Source organism: Telmatherina bonti (genome assembly GCF_933228915.1).
Source record: "Telmatherina bonti genome assembly, chromosome: 17".
Classification (NCBI taxonomy): Eukaryota; Metazoa; Chordata; class Actinopteri; order Atheriniformes; family Telmatherinidae; genus Telmatherina; species Telmatherina bonti.
In genome coordinates, this window is record NC_136615.1 from 31,016,583 (window position 1) to 31,037,415 (window position 20,833).

A 20,833-nucleotide genomic window follows, 5' to 3' on the forward strand; every position below is an offset into this window, starting at 1 on the left:
GCAATGCTCACGACTCTTCAACATTGCTGATTTTTGTAAACTTAAAAAATTGTACAAAACTTTTTTTTTTGCTTGTAGTTTTTCTTTATTTAAATTTAGGGGAAAAAAACAGTAGCCAGACCATCATTTTGCTGCTATAATGCCATAGAAGGAAAGTTTAAAAAAAAAAAAAAAAAAAAAAAAATCAATGACAACAAAGATGACAAATTTAAAATGGCTTTTTATTTAAAAAACGCGCATTTCTTAAATTTTTTTTTTTTTTTTTGGACACAAAAAATCCCATTCAATTCTCCCCCCTCGATTCCAAACCCCTAGTAGATATGAAGGTTGTGGAGGAATATTTTGTACTTTTTGTAATTTGACTTGTAAAACTCATTTCGGTCCGACTAGCAGAATTAACAATTAATCTGTACTTATACACTGCTATGATCTGTATGTTGTAGTTCCAGATGTGAATACAAGTTTTAAAACATCTGTCCCTATCCCAGCTCCCTGTCAGCCTGGTGAAAAACTTGTCCCTCTATATTTAATAGGTCGCCACATACTGGAAGTCCACTTCCATCAGCCGTGTCTGAAAGATGCAGTGCTGGTCGAAGGTTGCATGTTTCAGAGAAGAAAGTGAAGGAACAATTTGGCACTTTGGTTGAATCTCTCTCACTCCAGCACCACACTTCAGCTGGTCATGAATATTTATGCAAATGAATATTAATATGAAATTGAAATGCCTACCCGGTGAACGGATAATTGATTATTCAGGGTCAGCCTAATGGCTTCCTGTGCTACGTGTTCCCAGTATTCGTTAAATCGTGTTTCTGTAGTTTGCAAGCAGGTTCACGTGTGTTGTTGTTGCCTGTTTTTCTTTTAGTTTCTATTTTAAGTGAATTGATAGATTACAGAGCAAACTCATGCGGCTGTCTTTAAATATTAAACTTTTGCTCTAGACTGGAATAATTAAAAATATATAGCGGCTATTTTCATTTAATTCAGTTGGATCTCACATAGGATTTATGACTTGAGCTCTCCTTCATTTTGTCACGTGACATTGAGGAAACCTACAGTGTTGATTTAGCCTAACCACAAGCCTTCCCAGAATCCCTCGGGACACACGACAACGTGGTGCTTTGAAGGTGGCACGTAGAGCAGAGCTAAATATGGATGTTTGTGTGTCCAATGCTTTTCATCTGGGTCATTTTATAGAGGAGGGAGGGAGGACAGAACAAGAGGGGGGAAATGAATGAGAAGAGGAGGAAAAGTCCTGAAACTCAGACCTGAGACACCAGTTAGACATTTTATACAGCTGGCTTTGATATTAGATGTTTTTTGTTTGTTTTTTTTTTGTTTGGTTTTTTTTTTTTTTTTTGCATTGATGGAATAAGTTAATTTCCATTTTTGTACTGAACTTATAAAGACTGTTCAGTCTTAAATATAAACTATTTCATGTTTGCCTCGATCTGAATCAGCTGATCAATGCGTTGCTACGGTGACACCCCATAACGAAAGGATATTAGTGATTTAACTCGCCAAACTGTGCGTTTATATGACAATAATGCACACCAGTTGTAACTAGGATTCTCACTGACCATGGTATAAATTAGGTTAGTCATCACACATTGACTAATAAAATAGTCAACGAATAAATTTAATCAGCGGAATTGTTTTTTTGGTTTTTTTTTCTCAAACTGTATTTTATAAAAACATAAGAGGAATGTGTGCAATGCTAAATTGGCAAGGTAAAACTTGCCTTCTATGGTGGCACAACGGCGATGTGCGAGCTTCTTAAGAGGAGGCTCGTTTGGGCTGATTCAGTTTCTGGTCAGACTCCCTCGTCTTGGGAAGCTAATTGTTAGCCGCTAACTGTAACGTCAGTGGTGAGCTAAAACTTATTTTATGTGGGTAATTTGGCTTCAGGATTGGCCTTATTTGGTTTTACTGGACTATTCCATACTTGAAAATATAGTTATAATTTGATGCAACAGACGAATGAAGAAAAACTTGTACTTTTTCTTAGGCCCAGTGTCTTGTTTTCCTTTTTTACTACAAGCTGCAAAGTTCAAAGTTGAATGAAAATGTTCATTTTTATTCTTAGATGGCACAAAGTTTTCAGATGATACCTCAAGCTGGAACCTAATGGTGATTCTGTACAAGCAGCTGCAGTTTATGATTATATATGATCCCACTAATCACCATAATAATTGAATAGTTGATTAACAAAACAATCATTTATGGCAGTCCTAATACAAAAAGTCACTTTTAAAAAAAAAAATTTATTAAGCGTACTTGATCTTTAGAAATCAGAAGTGATATAACCCTCAGCCCAGACTGAACAGAGAAGCACAGATGTATAATGGATAAGAATCTGAATTTAATAGATTTACGGAACAAGAAAAACATTGATAAGTCCCACTGCAACCTGTTGGTCATGACTCAAAGTGAAGTCGGCCACATTTATATTCCAGTCAGAAACTGGACAGAGCTCCAGTTTTCTTCAATTAACTGGAATATTTCTCCATGAACATCTACAGGTATGCTGAGTAATGCGTCGGAATAGTTTTAGCATCGCATCAATGAAAGTCCAGTTATCTTAAACATTCTTTCAGATGTTTTTACACGTTTTGTCTGGTCTGAAATTGTATTTTAAAATGCATGAAGCTGAAATGTTCCCAGTCATTTCAAAAGCATACATGATCTGAATGTTTAAGTACATTTATCTGTCTCTGTTTAATTTAAATAAAAGTACTCAACAGTGGGCTTAAAGCGGAGATGCAGACTGGAAAATCCAGTCTTAATGGACTCCTGATTGGTCTTTCCTCTGCTGCTGATTGGTTTTTCTTGAACTTGATGTTTCTTTGCAGGGGACTGAGTCTGGATAATGTATCCTCTTCTATTCTCCTCTTTCAGTCAAAAAGACGTGTGCAGAAGTGGACTTCGTGTGTCGCAATGGTCAGTGTGTCCCGAAGCGGTGGCACTGTGATGGGGAACCAGACTGTGAAGACGGCTCTGATGAGAGCTTGGAAATCTGCCGTAAGTAGTCTCACGTGGTCTTCGATTCAGCGATGCGCCAATGTGTTGCATCCTCAAGGTTTTTTGTTTTTTTTTTTTGTTACTGCACGCTGCTTCTAGCGTCATCAATGGATACAACCAGCTAATTTTGAATTGACTATTTAAATTAGAATTTCCTGATGACTCACATCAACACACAATTACTTTCAACTTGTTTAACTTTGTTATTCCATTTACATAAAATCAAGACAAATCAATACTATAAAAAAAATGGCTACGCAGCTCTCTGGTGTGGAGATATCGTGTAGTGAAAGCACAGACAAAGCTACACGTGTGTGTGCAAAGATTGTCTATTGTGACACACATCCCTTGAACACAAAACCAATGTTAACCCAGGGTTTTTTGGGTTTTTTTTTTTTCTAAATCAATGTGTCCACCTGCAACAGTTTTATTTAGAAGTAATGTCTGAACATTTAGTTCTGCTCTCCACCTTTTCGCTTTGAGGACCCCTGATGTTGTTGGAGTCTTTTATAGAGAGGGAGGAGTGCAAGGAGAAGGGCAGTGACCAAGTGGCAACCTTTTGGTGGTTAAAAGTGAAACTTATGCGGAGGTGATCAAAATGGCATTTATCCACTAGGGGCTCCAAAACAAAGGAAATCCCCATAGACTCCAATGTTAAAAAGACCAACTTCACAGCAGAAAAATGTTTACAGCCAGATACAAAAATCCATTTTAGCTTTAATAGGTCAGGTTTACCTTCATGACAACTGTGGCGGGAGTATTTTTTTTTTCCTAACTTCTCCGTTTAGAAGTAAATTCATCTCAAAATTTGGTATATTTAGAGGCGTGTCCTTTTAATTGACAGGTATCCGATCTCCCACTTAAAGAAGAATGTAGAACTGCAGTTTTTAGCAAATTAACGTGACTTAGCTTTAGCCCGCTTACCTCCATTAGCTGGTTAGCTCCTGTTTGCACTGGGTTAGCTCGGATAGCTTTAGCTACATGCAGGTAAAAGATTGCTAGATGCCAATCATCCACCATGACGCTCACAGCCCCTCTTAGCTCCACCTCTTTGCTCATTTTTATATTTTCTTGGAAAGACGACAGTCTTTGACGCTGCCAAGATGGCGATGGTAGGAACCACCCAATTAGCTTCAGTTCAGCTCTTCAGAAACCTACGGGTGACGTCATGGAGGCTCCGTCCATCTTTTTATATACGGTCTCTGGTGGTGACGCACATGAATGAACATGCTGCTAGACCAGCTGTTAAACAGGAGGCTGGAGCTTAGCAGACAGTGTGTAAAATGTCATGTTAGACTCCAGCTGAAATTCAACCTCCTGTTCTTCACTAAGTCATCTTTTTTTTCTTTCTTTATTTTATTTTTTCTTTGTAATGTCTTCATACAAAAAATCAGTTTTTGTTTAATGCTCCTTTTTTTAAGATGTTTTTTATGGCCAGAAAATATTTTCCTGTAGTCCTTTTTTATAATTGAACAAAGAACATTTGAGGTAAACATTCACTTTAGTTATTGTGCATATGCTAACTGCTAGCCTGTCAATGGTATTTTTCATTGAAGTTGATCTTAAGCTAACCTGTTTTTTGCACTTTGATGTGCAACATTGTATGATTTCAATAAGATCCCAGTAAGACGGGAATATATTTCCTATAAGTCTGCTTACTGTTAGTTTTCCTAAGTAAAGGTTTTAAAACAGATTCAGTGCAGGTCTTTCTCTGGAGATTTATCTACTGAACTGTTGCAGCAGGTTAAATCTCGCCACACAAATGCAGGCAGCGGTAGAATAGGTTGCTGCATCGATGCAAAATCGTCCACATCTGGATGCAGATGTTTCCCTGAATATCTACTTTTGTAGACATGATTCTTGGACTGCTGTAAGAGTTGATTTCTTTCAACACTCTGCAGTCAAGCAGCCTTTACCAAACACTGGTTTATTTTCATTAGATGTATTTATAACACAAAACTGGTTCAAATAACCTTTGGGAACATTGCACCAATTTCAGTGCGAGGGGTGCTAAACGATACTAAACATGCAGAACAGCTGCTGTGTTTCTGGAGATGCTGAGTGGAGAAAATGTTCAGAAAGTGAAGCTGTAGCAGACCTTGATGTTTATCTTACGCAGCTAAAGGAGCTGCATCTGTCTGTCGTATTGTCTAACTGGTGCAGTTCAGTAAAATGTAGTCTTTGCCCCACCCAGCTGTAATGCCAGCAGTACAGGACTGGAGACTTATGAAGAGGATTACTTTTTAACTGTTAAAACACTGATCATCATTTACGTGCTGACATGTGCCACAAAAAAAACCTGTCCCCCTGTCTTTATAAGACAAAAAGCTGCATTTCCCATGATTTGGTAACATTTGGGACTTGGTTGCAAGATGCTTTCCTCATTTAAACAAGTCATAAAGCACCTCTCAGGTTATCGGACGGCTTTTTAAAGAAATCAATTTGGAAATTATCTGCAGCGTCTCCTGCTGTATCCAGCATGAAGGATGAGTGCTGTTGACTCCCACTTTCTTTGCTAGCCCTTTTTTTTTTTTTTTTTTTTTTTTTTAAAGAAACCATGGGGAAACCCTGGAGTGTATTAGACTGATAGATTAGAGGCCCAGGAACGGAAGTCTTTTATAGGTCAGTAGAAATGTGCTCCACATTGAAGGATTAATTATTCTGGCTGCATCTGCAACACGATGAAACGGAGGTCTGCAGCTCCCTTTTTCTTTACAAACTAGTTTAAAGGTGGAGTATGTAAGATTTTCAATATTTTAAAAAAAAAAAAAAACAAAAAAAAAAAAAAACAAAACTGATTGTAGTTTTTTTTTCTTTTTTTTTTTTTTTCTTGTTTTTAAACATGTAGGTTCCAGTCTGTCCATATTTGATGTGTTATTAAATTACAGATTTAATTAATGACAAAGACCCTTCTTAAATGTTTGCCTACCAGTAAAAAAAAAAAGTGCTTTGTCATTAATTAAACTTGTAATTTTAATAACGCATCAAATATGAACAGACTGGAACCTACATGTTCAAAAAAACTTTTCTAATTATGATTGTAGTTATTTTATTTTGAAAATATTGAAACTCTTACATACTCCACTTTAAAGAAATTGCTCCATTCAGGCACATAATGGAGATATTAATGTTGTTTTAATGAACATCAGGTTTACTTGTAATTGTTCAGCTTTAATGTTACACTTGTGTGCATGTTTCCATTTGGACTGAAAGTGACGGTCATCTGAAGGTGTCAGATGGCATTCCTCCTTGTGTTGTGGTGAGTGAGAGGCGTCTGTTACGTTCCAGTCATAGCTGCACTGGTGTACGTGCCGGTCAGCTCAGCTCATCCGTTATGTCGCTGCTGTTTTGAGCAGCTGTTGCAAAGCAACAAGAGCAGCGATTGTTCACGTCTCCTCTGTTTGAAGTTGTTTGTGTAGCGGTTTTAATCTAAGGCTTTTAAAATTCACATCTTTGGTAGAATTACAGCCTGAGGTCTAACAAAATGTTTTCTTTTTCAGAAACAACCCACAGTAAATTAAACATTAACTAAATTTTAAATCCTCAATACTAGTGATTTCTGTGAATAATTTTTTTTTTTTTTTTTTTTTTTAAAGCAGCTTTTGTACTGGGAAGATTTTCCAGTATTTCCACCTTGCTTGAACCAGTTTGGACGTGCTTCAGACTGGTCCTAATTCCTGGACATGGTCAGCAACAATACTCGGGTACACTGTGGTGGTTTAAGCATGCTTAGCTGGTATTAAAAGGCCAAAAAATATCCGAAGTAAATGTCCCCCCACCATTACACCACCAGCAGCCTGAACTGCTGGTCCAAAACAGGATGGATCCATGTTTTCAGGTTTCCATCATAGACTCTATATAAAAGATGGACATGTCACCTGTAGGTTTCTGAAGAGCTGAAGTGAAGCTCATTGGATAGTTCCTACCATCGGCATCTTGGCAATGTCACACGTCTCGTCTCTCCCTGTAAAATATAAAAATGAGGAATAAGGTAGAGCTGAGAGAGGGGCTGTAAACATGTTGTGGATGATTGACATCTAGCAATCTTCAACTTGCCTGTAGCTAAGAGCTAACCTGGAGCTAACAGGTGCTAACCAGCTAACGGAGGTAAGCGGGCTAAAGCTAAATCATGCTATTAAACTGCTGTTCTGCGTTCTTCTCACTTGAAGTGTGATATCTAGTACCTGTCAATCAAAAGGACACGCCCCCTAAATATGCCACATTTCTAAACCTAAAATGGATTTTTGTACCAGGCTGTAAACATGTTTATTTCTGCTGTGAAGTTGGTCTTTTTAACATGGGAGTCTATGGGGATTCCCTCTGTTTTGGAGCCCCTAGTGGATGAAGGGGGAACTGCAGTTTTAGGCACTTCCACATGGGCTTCATTTTTTTACCATCCGAGGTTGCTGCTTGGTTTCGACCAATCCTGATCCTACCATGTGAATGTGGAGCTGAAGTGACTCGTAAGACCAGCAACGTTTCTCCATCTTCATCCAAAAAATTATTTTAACAAAAAGATAATTATTCATCACAATAATTATTTTTAAGGTTTGCTGGAGGAGATTTCATGTTTTCTCTTGTCTGAACCAGAAAACATGAAATCTCCTCCTGGATCTGGACCCTCTATGGTTAAAAACATTCCTCAGAGATTCTGCTCCGTGTTGACATGAAGCATCATGATAATCTCCCATTCCACCACATCCCAAAGCTGCTCTGTTGGATGGAGATCTGGTGACTGGAGGTTACTGGAGCTGCTGTTGTGATTGGCTGAGTCAGATATTTATGTTAACCAGTAACTAAACAGATTTTTCTCCTTATTCGTGGTCTCCAGCACGGGACACTTATTCTGTTTCATTCTTGGTTTTATCTGTTGTTGTGTGACATGGTTCTGCCGGAGCTTCATTTGTTTTCCTCCCTACGCTGCTCAGCAGTCCCATCTACCTCTTTCGTTGGCTTTGCTGAGCGCTTCTGTTTGATTAGCTGAAAGTTGGATTTTTAAAAGTTTAACCTGAGAATATTTCAATGGTCGACACTGAACCTGAAGTTTCAGCTATGCTGACATACTGACACACTCTTCCCCTCATGTCCCACTAGAACAACAGCTTTAATTTAGATATAATTAGTAACTAGGTTGTCACAAACCTGATGGAGCTCCTGCTTTGCTTTTCCAGCACTACGCAGGAGTCCGCTCTTCTGGGCATAATTTTTTCTTACATGTTCAGAATGAAATGGTCTCATGGACAAAATACTGTGTGTGTGTTGTTTAGACATGAGGACGTGCCGTGTGAACGAGTTCAGCTGTGGAGCAGGAACCACCCAGTGTATCCCCGTCTCCTGGAAATGTGACGGAGAGAAGGACTGCGACAGCGGCGAGGATGAGGTCAACTGCGGTAGGTGGAGGCAGCTTCTTGTGGTTTAAAACCTTTTTTTTTTCTTTTTTTTTTTTTTCTTTTAATCCATAATTTCCTGAACATATTTGGATTGAAGCACAAGAAGCTAAAACACACCAAATCCTGAATCCAGTCTGTCCTGGATGAGTTATCTTCTGAAATGGTTTAACTATGAGTTTGACTGATGTTGCCGTAGAAACCAGGACGGATGCAGGAGGAAGGCTTGGTTGACTGGTTGGATGATATAATTTCATGTTCCAGTTGGTTTTTATTAATCCTTGTGTGAACTTCTGTGGGATTTACAAACCTGCCGATGTTGCCTTTAAGGACTGCAGTTCTCTGAAGCGCTCAGCAGCGTCGTCCTGTTTTTACTGGTAAGATGGACGACTTGTCTACAGGCTGACAACAACCGCAGACTAATCAGATTGTAATCAAGTGATTGTTTTTAAGAGGAGGGAAAAACAAAGTAGACCTCCGCTATGGCAGAGAAACAGCCCACCCACTTATCCCCCGCCCCCCCCCATGAGCATGTGGTCCTGGACTGGTGTGGTTTCATGACTTTTTTTTAAGATACTTTTGAACATTTAAATTTCTTGTCATTACAGAAACTTTTCACACTGTTGGACTGTTTTATTTCCAACAGACGTTTTATTGTTTTCATGTGTTCCTGTTTGGTTTTTCCACCATGTGAATGTGTTTGTCTCTGGTGGTGTCCAACCCGACTGCAGCCATGGTTACTTTCCACCTTGATTCACTTATAAATCTGAATCAGTTCTTTTTTCCATTTAGCGAGGTGTTGTTACTTGTTCAGTCTGAAGCTACAAAACCAACATGGAGCTTCGTCAGGAATGAGCTTTTCTATACCAGCTGATCTTTCTGTTTTGCTGAACCTGCTTTTTTTTTTTTTCCTCCTTCTTTATTACAAGTTCCCATATTATACGACTTCATCTGGGTGTCAGTGTTTTTACCACAAATTCAGCCGCGGTCCTTTATTTCAGCCATTCCAGAAATCACTTTACTGAGACTGGGCGGTTTCTGTCTGAACCTTTTCCACCGAGCTGGTTTGGAGCCAGACCAGGCACCAGTTCTTAGGCTTCTGACCACCTCAGCACCGGCTCCTGGCTCTAGAAACTGGTTTTATTTAGGCACCAACTCTTTTCTGAGCCAGAGATGAGAACTGCTTTGTGTTGCCTCGCCAAAATAAGAGCATTGGGACATGTACCAACATCTTCATACCAGCGAAGAAAGCTTTGTTTCGCTTCTCCTCTTCTCTTTCGGGTTACGTGTCCATTTGCGTAAATGTATTTTAGATGATGTAATGAGTCCTTACTGGGCTCTTTCAGTGGAAACCAGAACCAGTTCTTTTGGAGCACTTGCGTTGCAACGGCCATGGCATCAGAGCTGCAAATGTCTATGCCTGATCTTGTCCACAGTGGGTATTTCCACTTTCGAGGTCACAAAAGGAAAAAGTGAAAAAAGTGAGAGAATTTTCTCATGTTAGAGACTCGTACAGGTGATAAGAACATTTATGAAAACCTTTTTTAGAAAGTGAATTTTGAATGGGACCTTTGGAGAAATGCTGCTCCTCAACAAGACAGCAGCCATAAACTCCCACTGGGAGACCATCATTGTTTTACTGCATAATAAAGTGGTCCAGTGGGTTGAGATGGTGCAAGTGGTCGTGTTGCATATCTCTAAATATGATTGCACCAGCTCTGCATTGCTGAGAAATTTACACCCAAAGTATGAAATGCTAAACTAGCTTCTGTCTTTTTGTTAAGCTAACCCACCCAGCGCTGGTGTAGCTGTACAAAGTGAGCAGATGTGTGTTTAAAGGGCATTCCAAACAGGATTTTATGTCCTGCTGCAGGAAGGACTAATCCAATCATTGTATTTGATTTGTGAAGCTTTAACACCATTCTGTGGAAGTTATTGGATAAAGAGATCATGATTTGACAGCTGCTGACTTGTTAGGAAACATGGGGGGAAAAACAGCTTAAGAGTTTTCATGTGGTAACGATTAAGTCACGTTTATCACAAATGGAAATAAAAGTGAATCAAACATTTCAGCACTGAATTAAGGCAACAAGATGAGCAAATTTTCCTGTAGATCTGTGTTCTCCTCTGCTTGCTGTTTACTGGGATAAACCAGCATCCTGAACCACCAGACTGAGGCATTTATTACACAAGTAGTCTCCACAACAGTTTTGGACTCATTTTAGATGGAGAAATGTTGGCTTGAACTTCCTGTAACCATCTCAGTGTGAGTCAGAAAGCTCTGGTTTATTTATCTGCTGCTTGTAGAGCTCACCTTATTAGCAGAGATGTTTATATGCAGGTCAGATCATGCACACATTAATAATAAAGACTCTATGGCTCAAAATAGTTTGACTCCAGTTCTGACTGGTCCCGTTGCCTTTTGATGGGATACAAGTATTTGTTTCAGAGCTGGACTTTAAAGTATTGTTGGTAGCAGTGTGTTTTTTGTTTTGTAAACATCACATCTGCTTGTAGGATTGGCATTATATTGGGTTTTTTTTTTTTTTTATTATGAAAAGTTGGCATTTATTGACTTAAAGTTGTAAAAGTAAATTGTTTCCTCGTTTAGAGCTTTATTACAGGATGAACTGTGGTGGCATTCAGTTGGATTCATTCACTGGTTACGCTGGAAAATGTGTTCACATGCAGCTTCCACATCTTTCTAAAGATGCATTCATTTTATTGACTTAAGAGTTTAATCAATGACATTTGAGGATCTGTTAATCAGTCGATGATTAATTATGCTCCTCTGGATCTGCTTTAATGTGATCATACACTCGCAAAGTTTAAGGACAACTGCATAAAGTATTTTACTGGCAAAAAATAATTCTAAAATCAGCATTGTCAGAAAACCCTGATCCATGATGTGTGTTGAATAAACATGTTAATGTGGAGCGTGATGCTCAACATCTGGGGTGTCCAGCTCTGGACCCCAAAGGCCACAATACTGCATGGTTTTCCATGTTTCCCTGCTCCAGTCACACCTGACTCAAATGAATCAGTTCTGCTGCAAAACTTTATTGGCTGTTGGGTCCATTTAATGTCAGCAGGTGTGTTGGAGCAGGGATACACGAGGAACCTGCAGGACTTGGGACACCCCTCATCTACATGGAGCAAATACAGTAAATTATAAGAATTTGTCTTTTAGGTCCCTTTTTAGCTGCTTTTTCTTTAAGTTTGCCCTGATTCTTCACTTGACGTTGGTGCTGAAATGTGTTTAACATTTGAGTTTCATGTGTCATGTTTGTGTGTAATCAGACTGTCTGGGTGCGTAAACACAAGTCTTCAATGGAAGATGCTCATTCTTCTTGGCTGCTGAGAACTATCAGACGTTTGTTTTCCACATTAAACCTGAAACGGTCTTGCTCTAGCTGCGTGCCGAGATGATTTAATGTCATGTAGTGTGATGCATTTGTTTAGGCGCTGACCTTTCTAAGACGAGCTGCAGCAGAAGCATGTAAATCAAAATGTTTTCTATCAGGGAAAGCAGACATGCAGAAAAGACTCCAGAGATGAAATGGTGGCCGACTGGTTGGATTTGGTCTTGTTGTGGGATACTTGACATGAACAAGGCAACAGTCTGCTCAGTGTTTTTACACAGAGGTCGATGTGCTGTTGGACATGCTGCATGTGGCATATTTAATGTGCCCCTAAGGCTCTTAGAGACTTCCCACTGGATTCTGGACCTTGGCTGCTGGGATTTGTTCTGTTTTTATTTGGCTACAAAAGCATTAGTGTTCAGCAATGATGGAGATTAGTGTTAAAGATCAATCCAGTGGCATTAAATGCCATTGAGGTCACAGCTCAGGTTGGGTAATTAGACCTGTATCATGCAGCAAGTTGTTTAAAAAAAACAAACAAAACAAAGGCGTATCTAAGGCTCAGTTGTATTCCCGTCTCCAGGTAACGTCACCTGCGCCCTGAACGAGTTTACGTGCAGCAGCGGGCGTTGCGTCTCCCGTAACTTCGTGTGCAACGGAGAGGATGACTGTGGAGACGGCTCGGATGAGTTGGAATGCAGCCCGTCCTCCTGCGGACCCAGTGAGTTCCAGTGTGGGAACTCCAGCTGCATCCCGTCCAGCTGGGTCTGCGACGACGACGTCGACTGCCACGTAAGAAAACGCCGAACACAAACAGCCCAGCTTGAGCTTTAAATTGTTAGATGAACAAATGAATAAAAAAAAGTTGAACTTTCTTACTGTGCAAAGGAAAAATCAGTGTTATAAAACATGGTCGGGGTGACTGTTTAATACTGTAACTAGTCAGATTCCCTTTGGGAACCTTGTTTGCCCAAAAAAAAACCCTAAATGGACAAATCTTCCATCTGAAATCTGTCTAATGAAAGATCCCCGCTGACATGTAAACATGATCTGGTCAATTTGATGATAAATTGAGTTTTGGATCAAATGCCACCATAAACTTGTTTCCAGTCCAACGGCCATCGATAGGCTTCATAGTTCTGAACACTGTTTTTCACAAAGATGTGTCCAACACAAACCATTTGGAGTCTTTCCTGAAACCCATCATGTCAGCAGAAAGCTCTTTCAAGCTATAGTAGGTAATCTTGCTCAGACATTTATTTTACTCTGGGTGAAGTGGTTCCTCGTCCTGCTAGTAGTCTATACATTCTGTAATCATGAACAATAAGAAATATAGTTAGACCCCTCAGTTTACTGTAAGTCTGTAAAAATTCTGACCAATCCAAATGTTTGGACCAAACTGAAGTTCATTTCTTATATTTCATAGCTTCTTCTCCCGGCTCCCCTCCTCCCCCTCCAGCAGCGCATACCTGATAGCCACACCCTGCATATAAACAGTGTGTTAGGATGAAAATACAAAGTAGCGAAGAAGAAACTCTGAAGGCAAACATGGCTGAGAAAATACAGGAAGGATTTCCCGACCCGGCTCGGTTTATTTGCCGCCTCCTGCTAAACAGCCGAGAGAGAAAATCGTTGGTGGAAAAAGCTGCGAGTAAAAAAGCCTCGGATCACACAAGGAGCAGAACCAGAGGGGGAGGAGCCAAGACAGGGCGCCACATCTTGCTAGTTCTCCAACATTACCTACCCCAGCTTTATTAGAATCTCTTTTCCTCCTAAATGCAGTAAGTCCATTAATAAAGCTGACACTTGGAAATGAAAGTTAAAGCAGGAAGAAACTGCTGTTGGATTTTTAGAGGAGTTTGTTTTGTATAATTGAAGGAACAAGGATTCATTCTGGCCTGACAAGTTACTCAGAACACAACTCCTGCAAACAAGTCTCTGGTTTTGGAACAAATTTTATTATTTTAGTTTCATTTCTGCCTGAAGATCCACTTTACCTGTAAAGTTTCCTTTTTAGTGTTCTGATCGGGACTCTGGAAGAAATGTTTGCACGTTTCTCTACGTTTCATGAAGGAGTTATAACAGAAAAGGAGGAAGGAAAGAGCTTTACCATCTGACTTGTTTTAGCCGAACTACATTCAGGAGTTTTAGTGGAAATGTTTAAATGTGTTTATATGTTTTATCTCCTAATGCTGGGTTGGGAAGTGCAGTGCTGTCTGGTATATAGGACCCTGATCAGTGCTATAGCTCACCTTCCCCTGCTGTACAACCAGCCTGAGATAGCTGTTTCAGATTGTCCTAAGTGTTTCCCATCCACCCCCAATGCATCGAAATGTCCTTGGACGAGGTACTGAAGCACACGCTGTCCCCGTGTGCTGAAAGAGCTGCATATAGAGGACAAATGCACATGTATGGCTGCATGAGAAACTTTGATCTGTTTAACCTGATTTAGATGATTTCGCTTGAGTCTATGAGGGGCCGTTTAGGACATTATTCAGAATTAGCCTCCCACAGACACATGTGAAATTTAAATCATTCACACACTATGGTGAAACCTCTCATACACTATACTGAAATCATTCACACACTATGGCGAAACCTCTCATACACTATACTGAAATATCCTCTCACACACTATACTGAAATATCCTCTCATACACTATACTGAAATATCCTCTCATACACTATACTGAAATATCCTCTCATACACTATACTGAAATATCCTCTCACACACTATACTGAAATATCCTCTCATACACTATACTGAAATATCCTCTCACACACTATACTGAAATATCCTCTCATACACTATACTGAAATATCCTCTCATACACTATACTGAAATATCCTCTCATACACTATACTGAAATATCCTCTCACACACTATACTGAAATATCCTCTCATACACTATACTGAAATATCCTCTCACACACTATACTGAAATATCCTCTCATACACTATACTGAAATATCCTCTCACACACTATACTGAAATATCCTCTCACACACTATACTGAAATATCCTCTCATACACTATACTGAAATATCCTCTCATACACTATACTGAAATATCCTCTCACACACTATACTGAAATATCCTCTCATATGATAAACTAAATTCACTGTGTTAATTCTTAAATCAAATTTCAGTACAATGTGTGAGGGGCATTTTACTAGTGTGTGTGAGAGGTAAATTTCACTTGAAAAGGAAGTAACTTCAATTAAAACGGAAGTTACGTAGTAGAAAAAACGAGCGCAATTTCAAAACAAACGCTTTCAGGACATGCTAAATAGCCCGCTTGTGTAGCTACTTCCATCCTACCAGCGAGAGAGTTTTATTGCGGCCTCTTGAAATCCAACACAAACCATAAGTGTCTGATTGCACTGGTCACAATGTCCATTTATTTGATTCTTCTTCTTCTCCAAGTTCAGACTCCATGTTTTAAGGTGAGAGGAAATGAAGAAGATATTACAAGTTTTTTTTCTTGTGCTTTACGGTGTATCGAGTCTTTGCAAAATGAAGACATTTTTGGGCAAGAAAGGCTGTATAGATTGCTGGACGACCACACACGGACTCTGTCTACGTTTATTGCAGCCGTGTCCATGTATGACCAGGACCATGGAAATACCAGTAACCTACTAGAATCACTGTATGGATGTTTTAGAAATTTATTGCAAGAATATGATGCCAGGCAGAGATCCACTGATGTAGGTGTCAGTTTGACACCACCAACAACTCAGACTGGAGGTCCTGGTCGACCTCATTATAGCATCACCGCGGAGCAGATACATCACTGCGTGTCTGTTGGGATGACGTGGCAGGGAATCGCAACATGCTTTGGAATAAATCGGAGAACCCTATACCGGCACAGACAAACTCTGGGACTCCGGCCTTTAACATATGCGGTACTGTCAAATGAAGACCTAGACAGTACTGTGAGTATTATCCTGGAGAACACACCAAACGCAGGTGAAGCGTACGTTATTGGCAGCCTGAGATCACGTGGATTAAGGGTTCAACGCTGGAGGGTCAGACAGAGTCTGCAAAGAGTGGATCCGATTGGGCGATCATTCAGACGGCGACATGCTATACACAGAAGAGTGTACAGTGTTCAAGCCCCCAACCACTTATGGTAAGCGATGATATTCGAATGACTTCAAATATACATTGTTCATTAACACTAGAACCGCCAGTGGTTCTCTTTGCATTTAAATTCTATGCGTCTAATATTTCCTGATTCTTATATATATATATATATATATATATATATATATATATATATATATATATATATATATATATATATATATATATATATATATATATATAATTACCATATTCTTAATCATCTAAATTTAGAGATGGTTTTTTATATAACTTAAATTAGTATTAATAATAACTACATCTGCTGAGAAAATTTTATTGCTTCCAAGGAAAACTAACGTGCTGCTATCAGCTGTGATGTCGCAACGTCAGTGTTGCTAGGCAACCGTATTGCGGTCCTGTCCAGACCATAGACCGTACACGAAGGTTTTCCTTTTATATACAGTCTAGGTCCAGAGAAATGATACTGACAGATGCAACTTAGTGGATTTTATTCAGCTAGTGATTTTACATTGAGAAAAATCAGGAAATTGAAAAATTTAACCAAACTGATTTCGACTTCAATTTATAATGTGCTTGTGTTTGAATGTTTTTGTTTTGTTGTTTTTTTTAGCAATTTAGTGACTCATTTTGTGCAAAAATAATTTTTTGAAATATTAGCCCGAAATAATTTCAAAGTCTCAGGACTTAATTGGTGGGTTTTGGCTTTTGTATATGCCTGAGTCATAAAATGGCTGGAAAGGCAACATTTACTATTTAAATATAATTTTTATTTGTTATGCTGTATTCATGGAGTGAAAATTATTCTCTGGCAGTTAAAATGTTAGTAAAGAAAAGCATATTAATATTATGCGCAAATTCTCAATTTCAACAGTATTGTTAAAATGATAAATTATGAGATACATGATGATACAAACTGATTTTGATTTCTTTCTTCCAACAGGCACTTTGATGGGAACCACAAGCTCGTCAGATGGAGGATGGTTTTTCACGGTTGCATCGATGGCTTCAGTCGTACAATAATATATCTGAGGTGCCTTTCAAACAACAGAGCCACAAGTGTCTTGACATTATTTTTACAGGGAGTACAGACATTTGGTTTACCCTTAAGAGTCAGATGTGACCATGGTATGGAGAATATTCAAGTTGCTCATTTTATGTTGCAAAGAAGGGGACTGAACAGTGTTATTACCGGTGTTTCGGTACACAATCAAAGAATAGAAAGACTATGGTCAGAACTCAATAGAGTTGTGTCTAGACAATTTATAAACATTTTTAACTTCATGGAGGAAGAAGGCATTTTAGATTCCTTGAATGAACTACACCTTTTTTGTTTGCATTATGTTTATTTACCCAGAATTGAGCGTGCAGTAACAGAATTTGTAAACTCGTGGAACAACCATGGCCTGTCCACACAAGGTGGGCAGACTCCTCTGCAGCTGTGGCATACAGGTGTCATTAACAGGATCGGAATTCATCCAATCATAAACGATGTTCTTCAAGATAATAACTATGGTATTGATGAAGAAGGCCCATTACCACAACTACAAACCAATAACAATGTCATAATTCCTGACATTGACATAAACATTAATGAAACCACAATGAACATTATCCAGCAAGTTAATCCACTTGAAAATGATGGTAACTGTGGAATAGATGTATTTTTGTCACTTTTGCACTTTTGCAGTAGATAACGGATCTATGGGAAATTTCTTCCAAAGTGTGGTTTTCTCTTTTTTAACATTTAAATAAACTTATTTCTTTTCTTGTTTTTTAAAAGTAATTTTTCTTTTCAAAGAAAAGTGAAAAGTACACAAAGGATGAACAATGAAAATCACTGAGGAATGACTGGGAAATGCAGACAGTCTAATAAAAATAAAAAAACAAAAAACAAAGTATACCATTGAGATTCATGACAGGGCCCCATCTTCCTAATATGTCTTAAGTATATGTTAAACAACTGTGAATGTGACCTGTTATCAAAGGTCTTCATAACTATTCAAATAACTATAACCTTAGACAAGTAAATGCATGAAACAAAACCATAGAAGTTTTAAGTTTATGTTCCATGAACAACCAAATATGTTCATGCTCTGCCAAAGCCATATGTGTTTCCTAATGCAAAGTCAAACTTTTCCTTGAACAGCTGGTATGACACATGTAGTGGCAACTTAATGCAGTTAACACACGTGTTTGCAATCGGGAACATTGGTGTGTAGAAGAAGTCATCATCGCCACAATGAATGAAATGAACAGAAGGTGTTGGTGAAAAGCCAATAGGTGGTACCATTGATGCACCAGTTGCAAAGGCCAGTATCTTCTCCAGTTTTGACTGTCCTTCTTCATCTTGTACAAAAACAGAAAATAAACATGATTAACAGTTTGTCTACAAACTCATTTCAGTATTTCTTAAAACAAAGCTTTAAACATTCAGTGATTTGGGGTGATAAAGATATAATTTTGTGTTTAAAAATCCAACGGTGACAAGGTGACATTGTGGCAGGAGTACAGTGACAAGTTTGCCAGCAGTAGTACATTATTAATAGTAATCCACAAAAGTGTATGATATTGGCTTAATACAACATTTATTATCTTTCACATATTTTTTAACAGTTCTTTGCTAATGAAGGGGCGAAGCCAATACTTTAAGACACTGGAATGTTTAAGATCCAGAAGTTTTTCCTGATATGCTTATACCTGGTATAGATACTGTAATAAACTGTCCAGACGCTGCCAGTTGCAGTTAAAAGCCAATTTTTTTCCAGTTTGTTTTCCTACATATCAGTAAACAAACTGCATTCTGCGTGTCGACAGCATGTACCAAGCAAAGCAGTTTCTTCTGGCCTAACCCAAACCTGTGATCCCACACACAATTTCCTGTTATACAGACTTGCATCACATGACCCTTACAGCTAAATTAATCAGCCTGTAAAATACAACTCACACTCCACACTTTTAAAATTAGATTATAATTAAAAATGTAGTACTTGTTTTCAGCACCAAGATGATTTTATAATACAGCCTGCATTTCACTTGTTGATGTCAAGACAGTCAATTAAAAAAATGTGAGCATTCTCACAATAAAAAAGTGCAAAGTTAGATTTAAAGATTGTATTTAGGGAGTGACTCTAAAAGGAAACCTAACAAGCCCCAAATGAATACTTTAATTTAATGCCTGGTTATTAGATGGCCAACCCAATAGGATATTTTAAGGTATTTAACATTGCTGATTGGTTGTCCAATGGTTATATTTTCCAACATACCAAATTCAGGACCAACAAAGTAAAAGAAACACATGAAGTCATTTATTACAGAACTGTTTAATACCTTGTGCATCCTGGAGATAGTCTCTCCAGAATGTAACAACTAGCTCCTCAGCAGCTCTCTTGTTGCTACCTTCTGGAGACAGAAGAATGCTGAAAAGGTCATCAATCTGGTCAGCAGTCAGAGTGTTGGGTTCATAGCAGAACAAGGGGCGAAAGCTGTCTGGATGGCTTCGGAGTTTCTCCAATATCCCAAGTGTTTTCAGTCCTTCACAGAATCTGTTGCAATAATGTGTAATTAGAGGTATTACTGCGGCAATAAGGAAAAAGAGGTTATATGTCTTTAAGATAATGTAAATAACCATGAACCAGGTACAATTCTGATCACTATTCTGAGTAACCTGACAGTACTGAATACCTCAGAAATGGACCTTGAACCCTGTGGATGACCTGAAACATGATTATGTCATGTACCAGCAGATCCCTGTCTCTTATTGAATGCATAGGTCTTAGGCATCCTGCATTGGCCAAGTAGTCAAACAGAGGTGCCCTTGACTTCTCAAGTTCTTCAAGAGTTGCACTTTCAGACACCTGGCATCACAAGGAGTAGAGACTTGTTATATAGGCTATTTGTTAGTGAGATGCCATGTACTGCAGCCACATACAAAATCTGTTATACACAAATTAACCCCAAACATATAAATATTTTTAACGTTTAAAAATGCAATAAAAAAAAAAATGGAAAAATGTGTTTTTCTGACACCACTACAACACAATGGCATCGAAGAACTGCAAGAAACAATTTTTAATTCCCACTTAATAAGTTACGCCTGTAGAATAAAATGTTAGGATACTGAATGAAATCAGAATCAGAATCTGATTTAATGTCATTAAGCCAGCTTCCCAGCACAACAAAATTGTTCCTGTACAGCAGACTGAGGTAGCAGCCCCAGAATGGTGGACCTTTTTCCAGGGAGCATTGTACCATTTTTATATTACTCAGTTGCATTTTTGTTGTTGTTGTCTTAGTCTCACCTAGGGAGGATATACATGACAAGGACAGCATGCACAGTAACCATCACTGGGAGACTGTATTGTGTTTATAAAATTTGTTTAAAGAATATGTGTACAATTCAAATGTTTCTACAATTAAAATAGCATCATCTTTATTTAAATATTCAGTATTTTTCTGATTTTATATAAATAAAATGACTATGCAATTCAATTTCTAAATCGTGTCGGAAAAAAACAAATAAAAAAGTCGTTCTACAGCAACATAATTAACTAAACAGAGTACACTGGGTATCCTTAATGTAATGTCCATTTCAAAAATGTAGTTCTGCCAAGAATTTTGCTTTCACCGTGTTATATCTGCAAATTTTAATAAAGGTAACAATATTGTGTTTTCATTGCAGATGCTACAGTACGTGGCTGGGACAATCCAAAGAGCTGTGTAAAGAGGTGGCTCTAATGCTCCATTTAAAATGAATGGGCAAAACAGCATCTAAATGTTGCATATATTATACATCTCCCAGTATTGTATATCTACTCACATATGGTAGAATTATTATCCTTATGATAATTTTTCAAGAAACTTTAACATTGTAAAATATAAATTACAGCACAGCAATTACAAAAAAAGATATGAGGTAGCCAATTAATGTAAGTCATTTTTCAATAGTAATTCTGGA

The 20,833-nt window shown here is 38.4% G+C and overlaps 1 protein-coding gene across 3 annotated transcripts in view; it reads left to right on the forward strand.

Moving 5' to 3' along the window:
* Positions 1-20,833, forward strand: part of vldlr (very low density lipoprotein receptor) — a 67,133-nt gene that overhangs the window by 10,891 nt on the left and 35,409 nt on the right. For all 3 annotated transcript variants that reach the window (XM_079257061.1, XM_079257062.1, XM_079257063.1), the window contains exons 3-5: positions 2,899-3,021; positions 8,289-8,411; positions 12,354-12,562. In XM_079257061.1, coding sequence (XP_079113187.1) covers positions 2,899-3,021; positions 8,289-8,411; positions 12,354-12,562 — 455 coding nt within the window. The remainder of the gene's footprint in view (positions 1-2,898; positions 3,022-8,288; positions 8,412-12,353; positions 12,563-20,833) is intronic.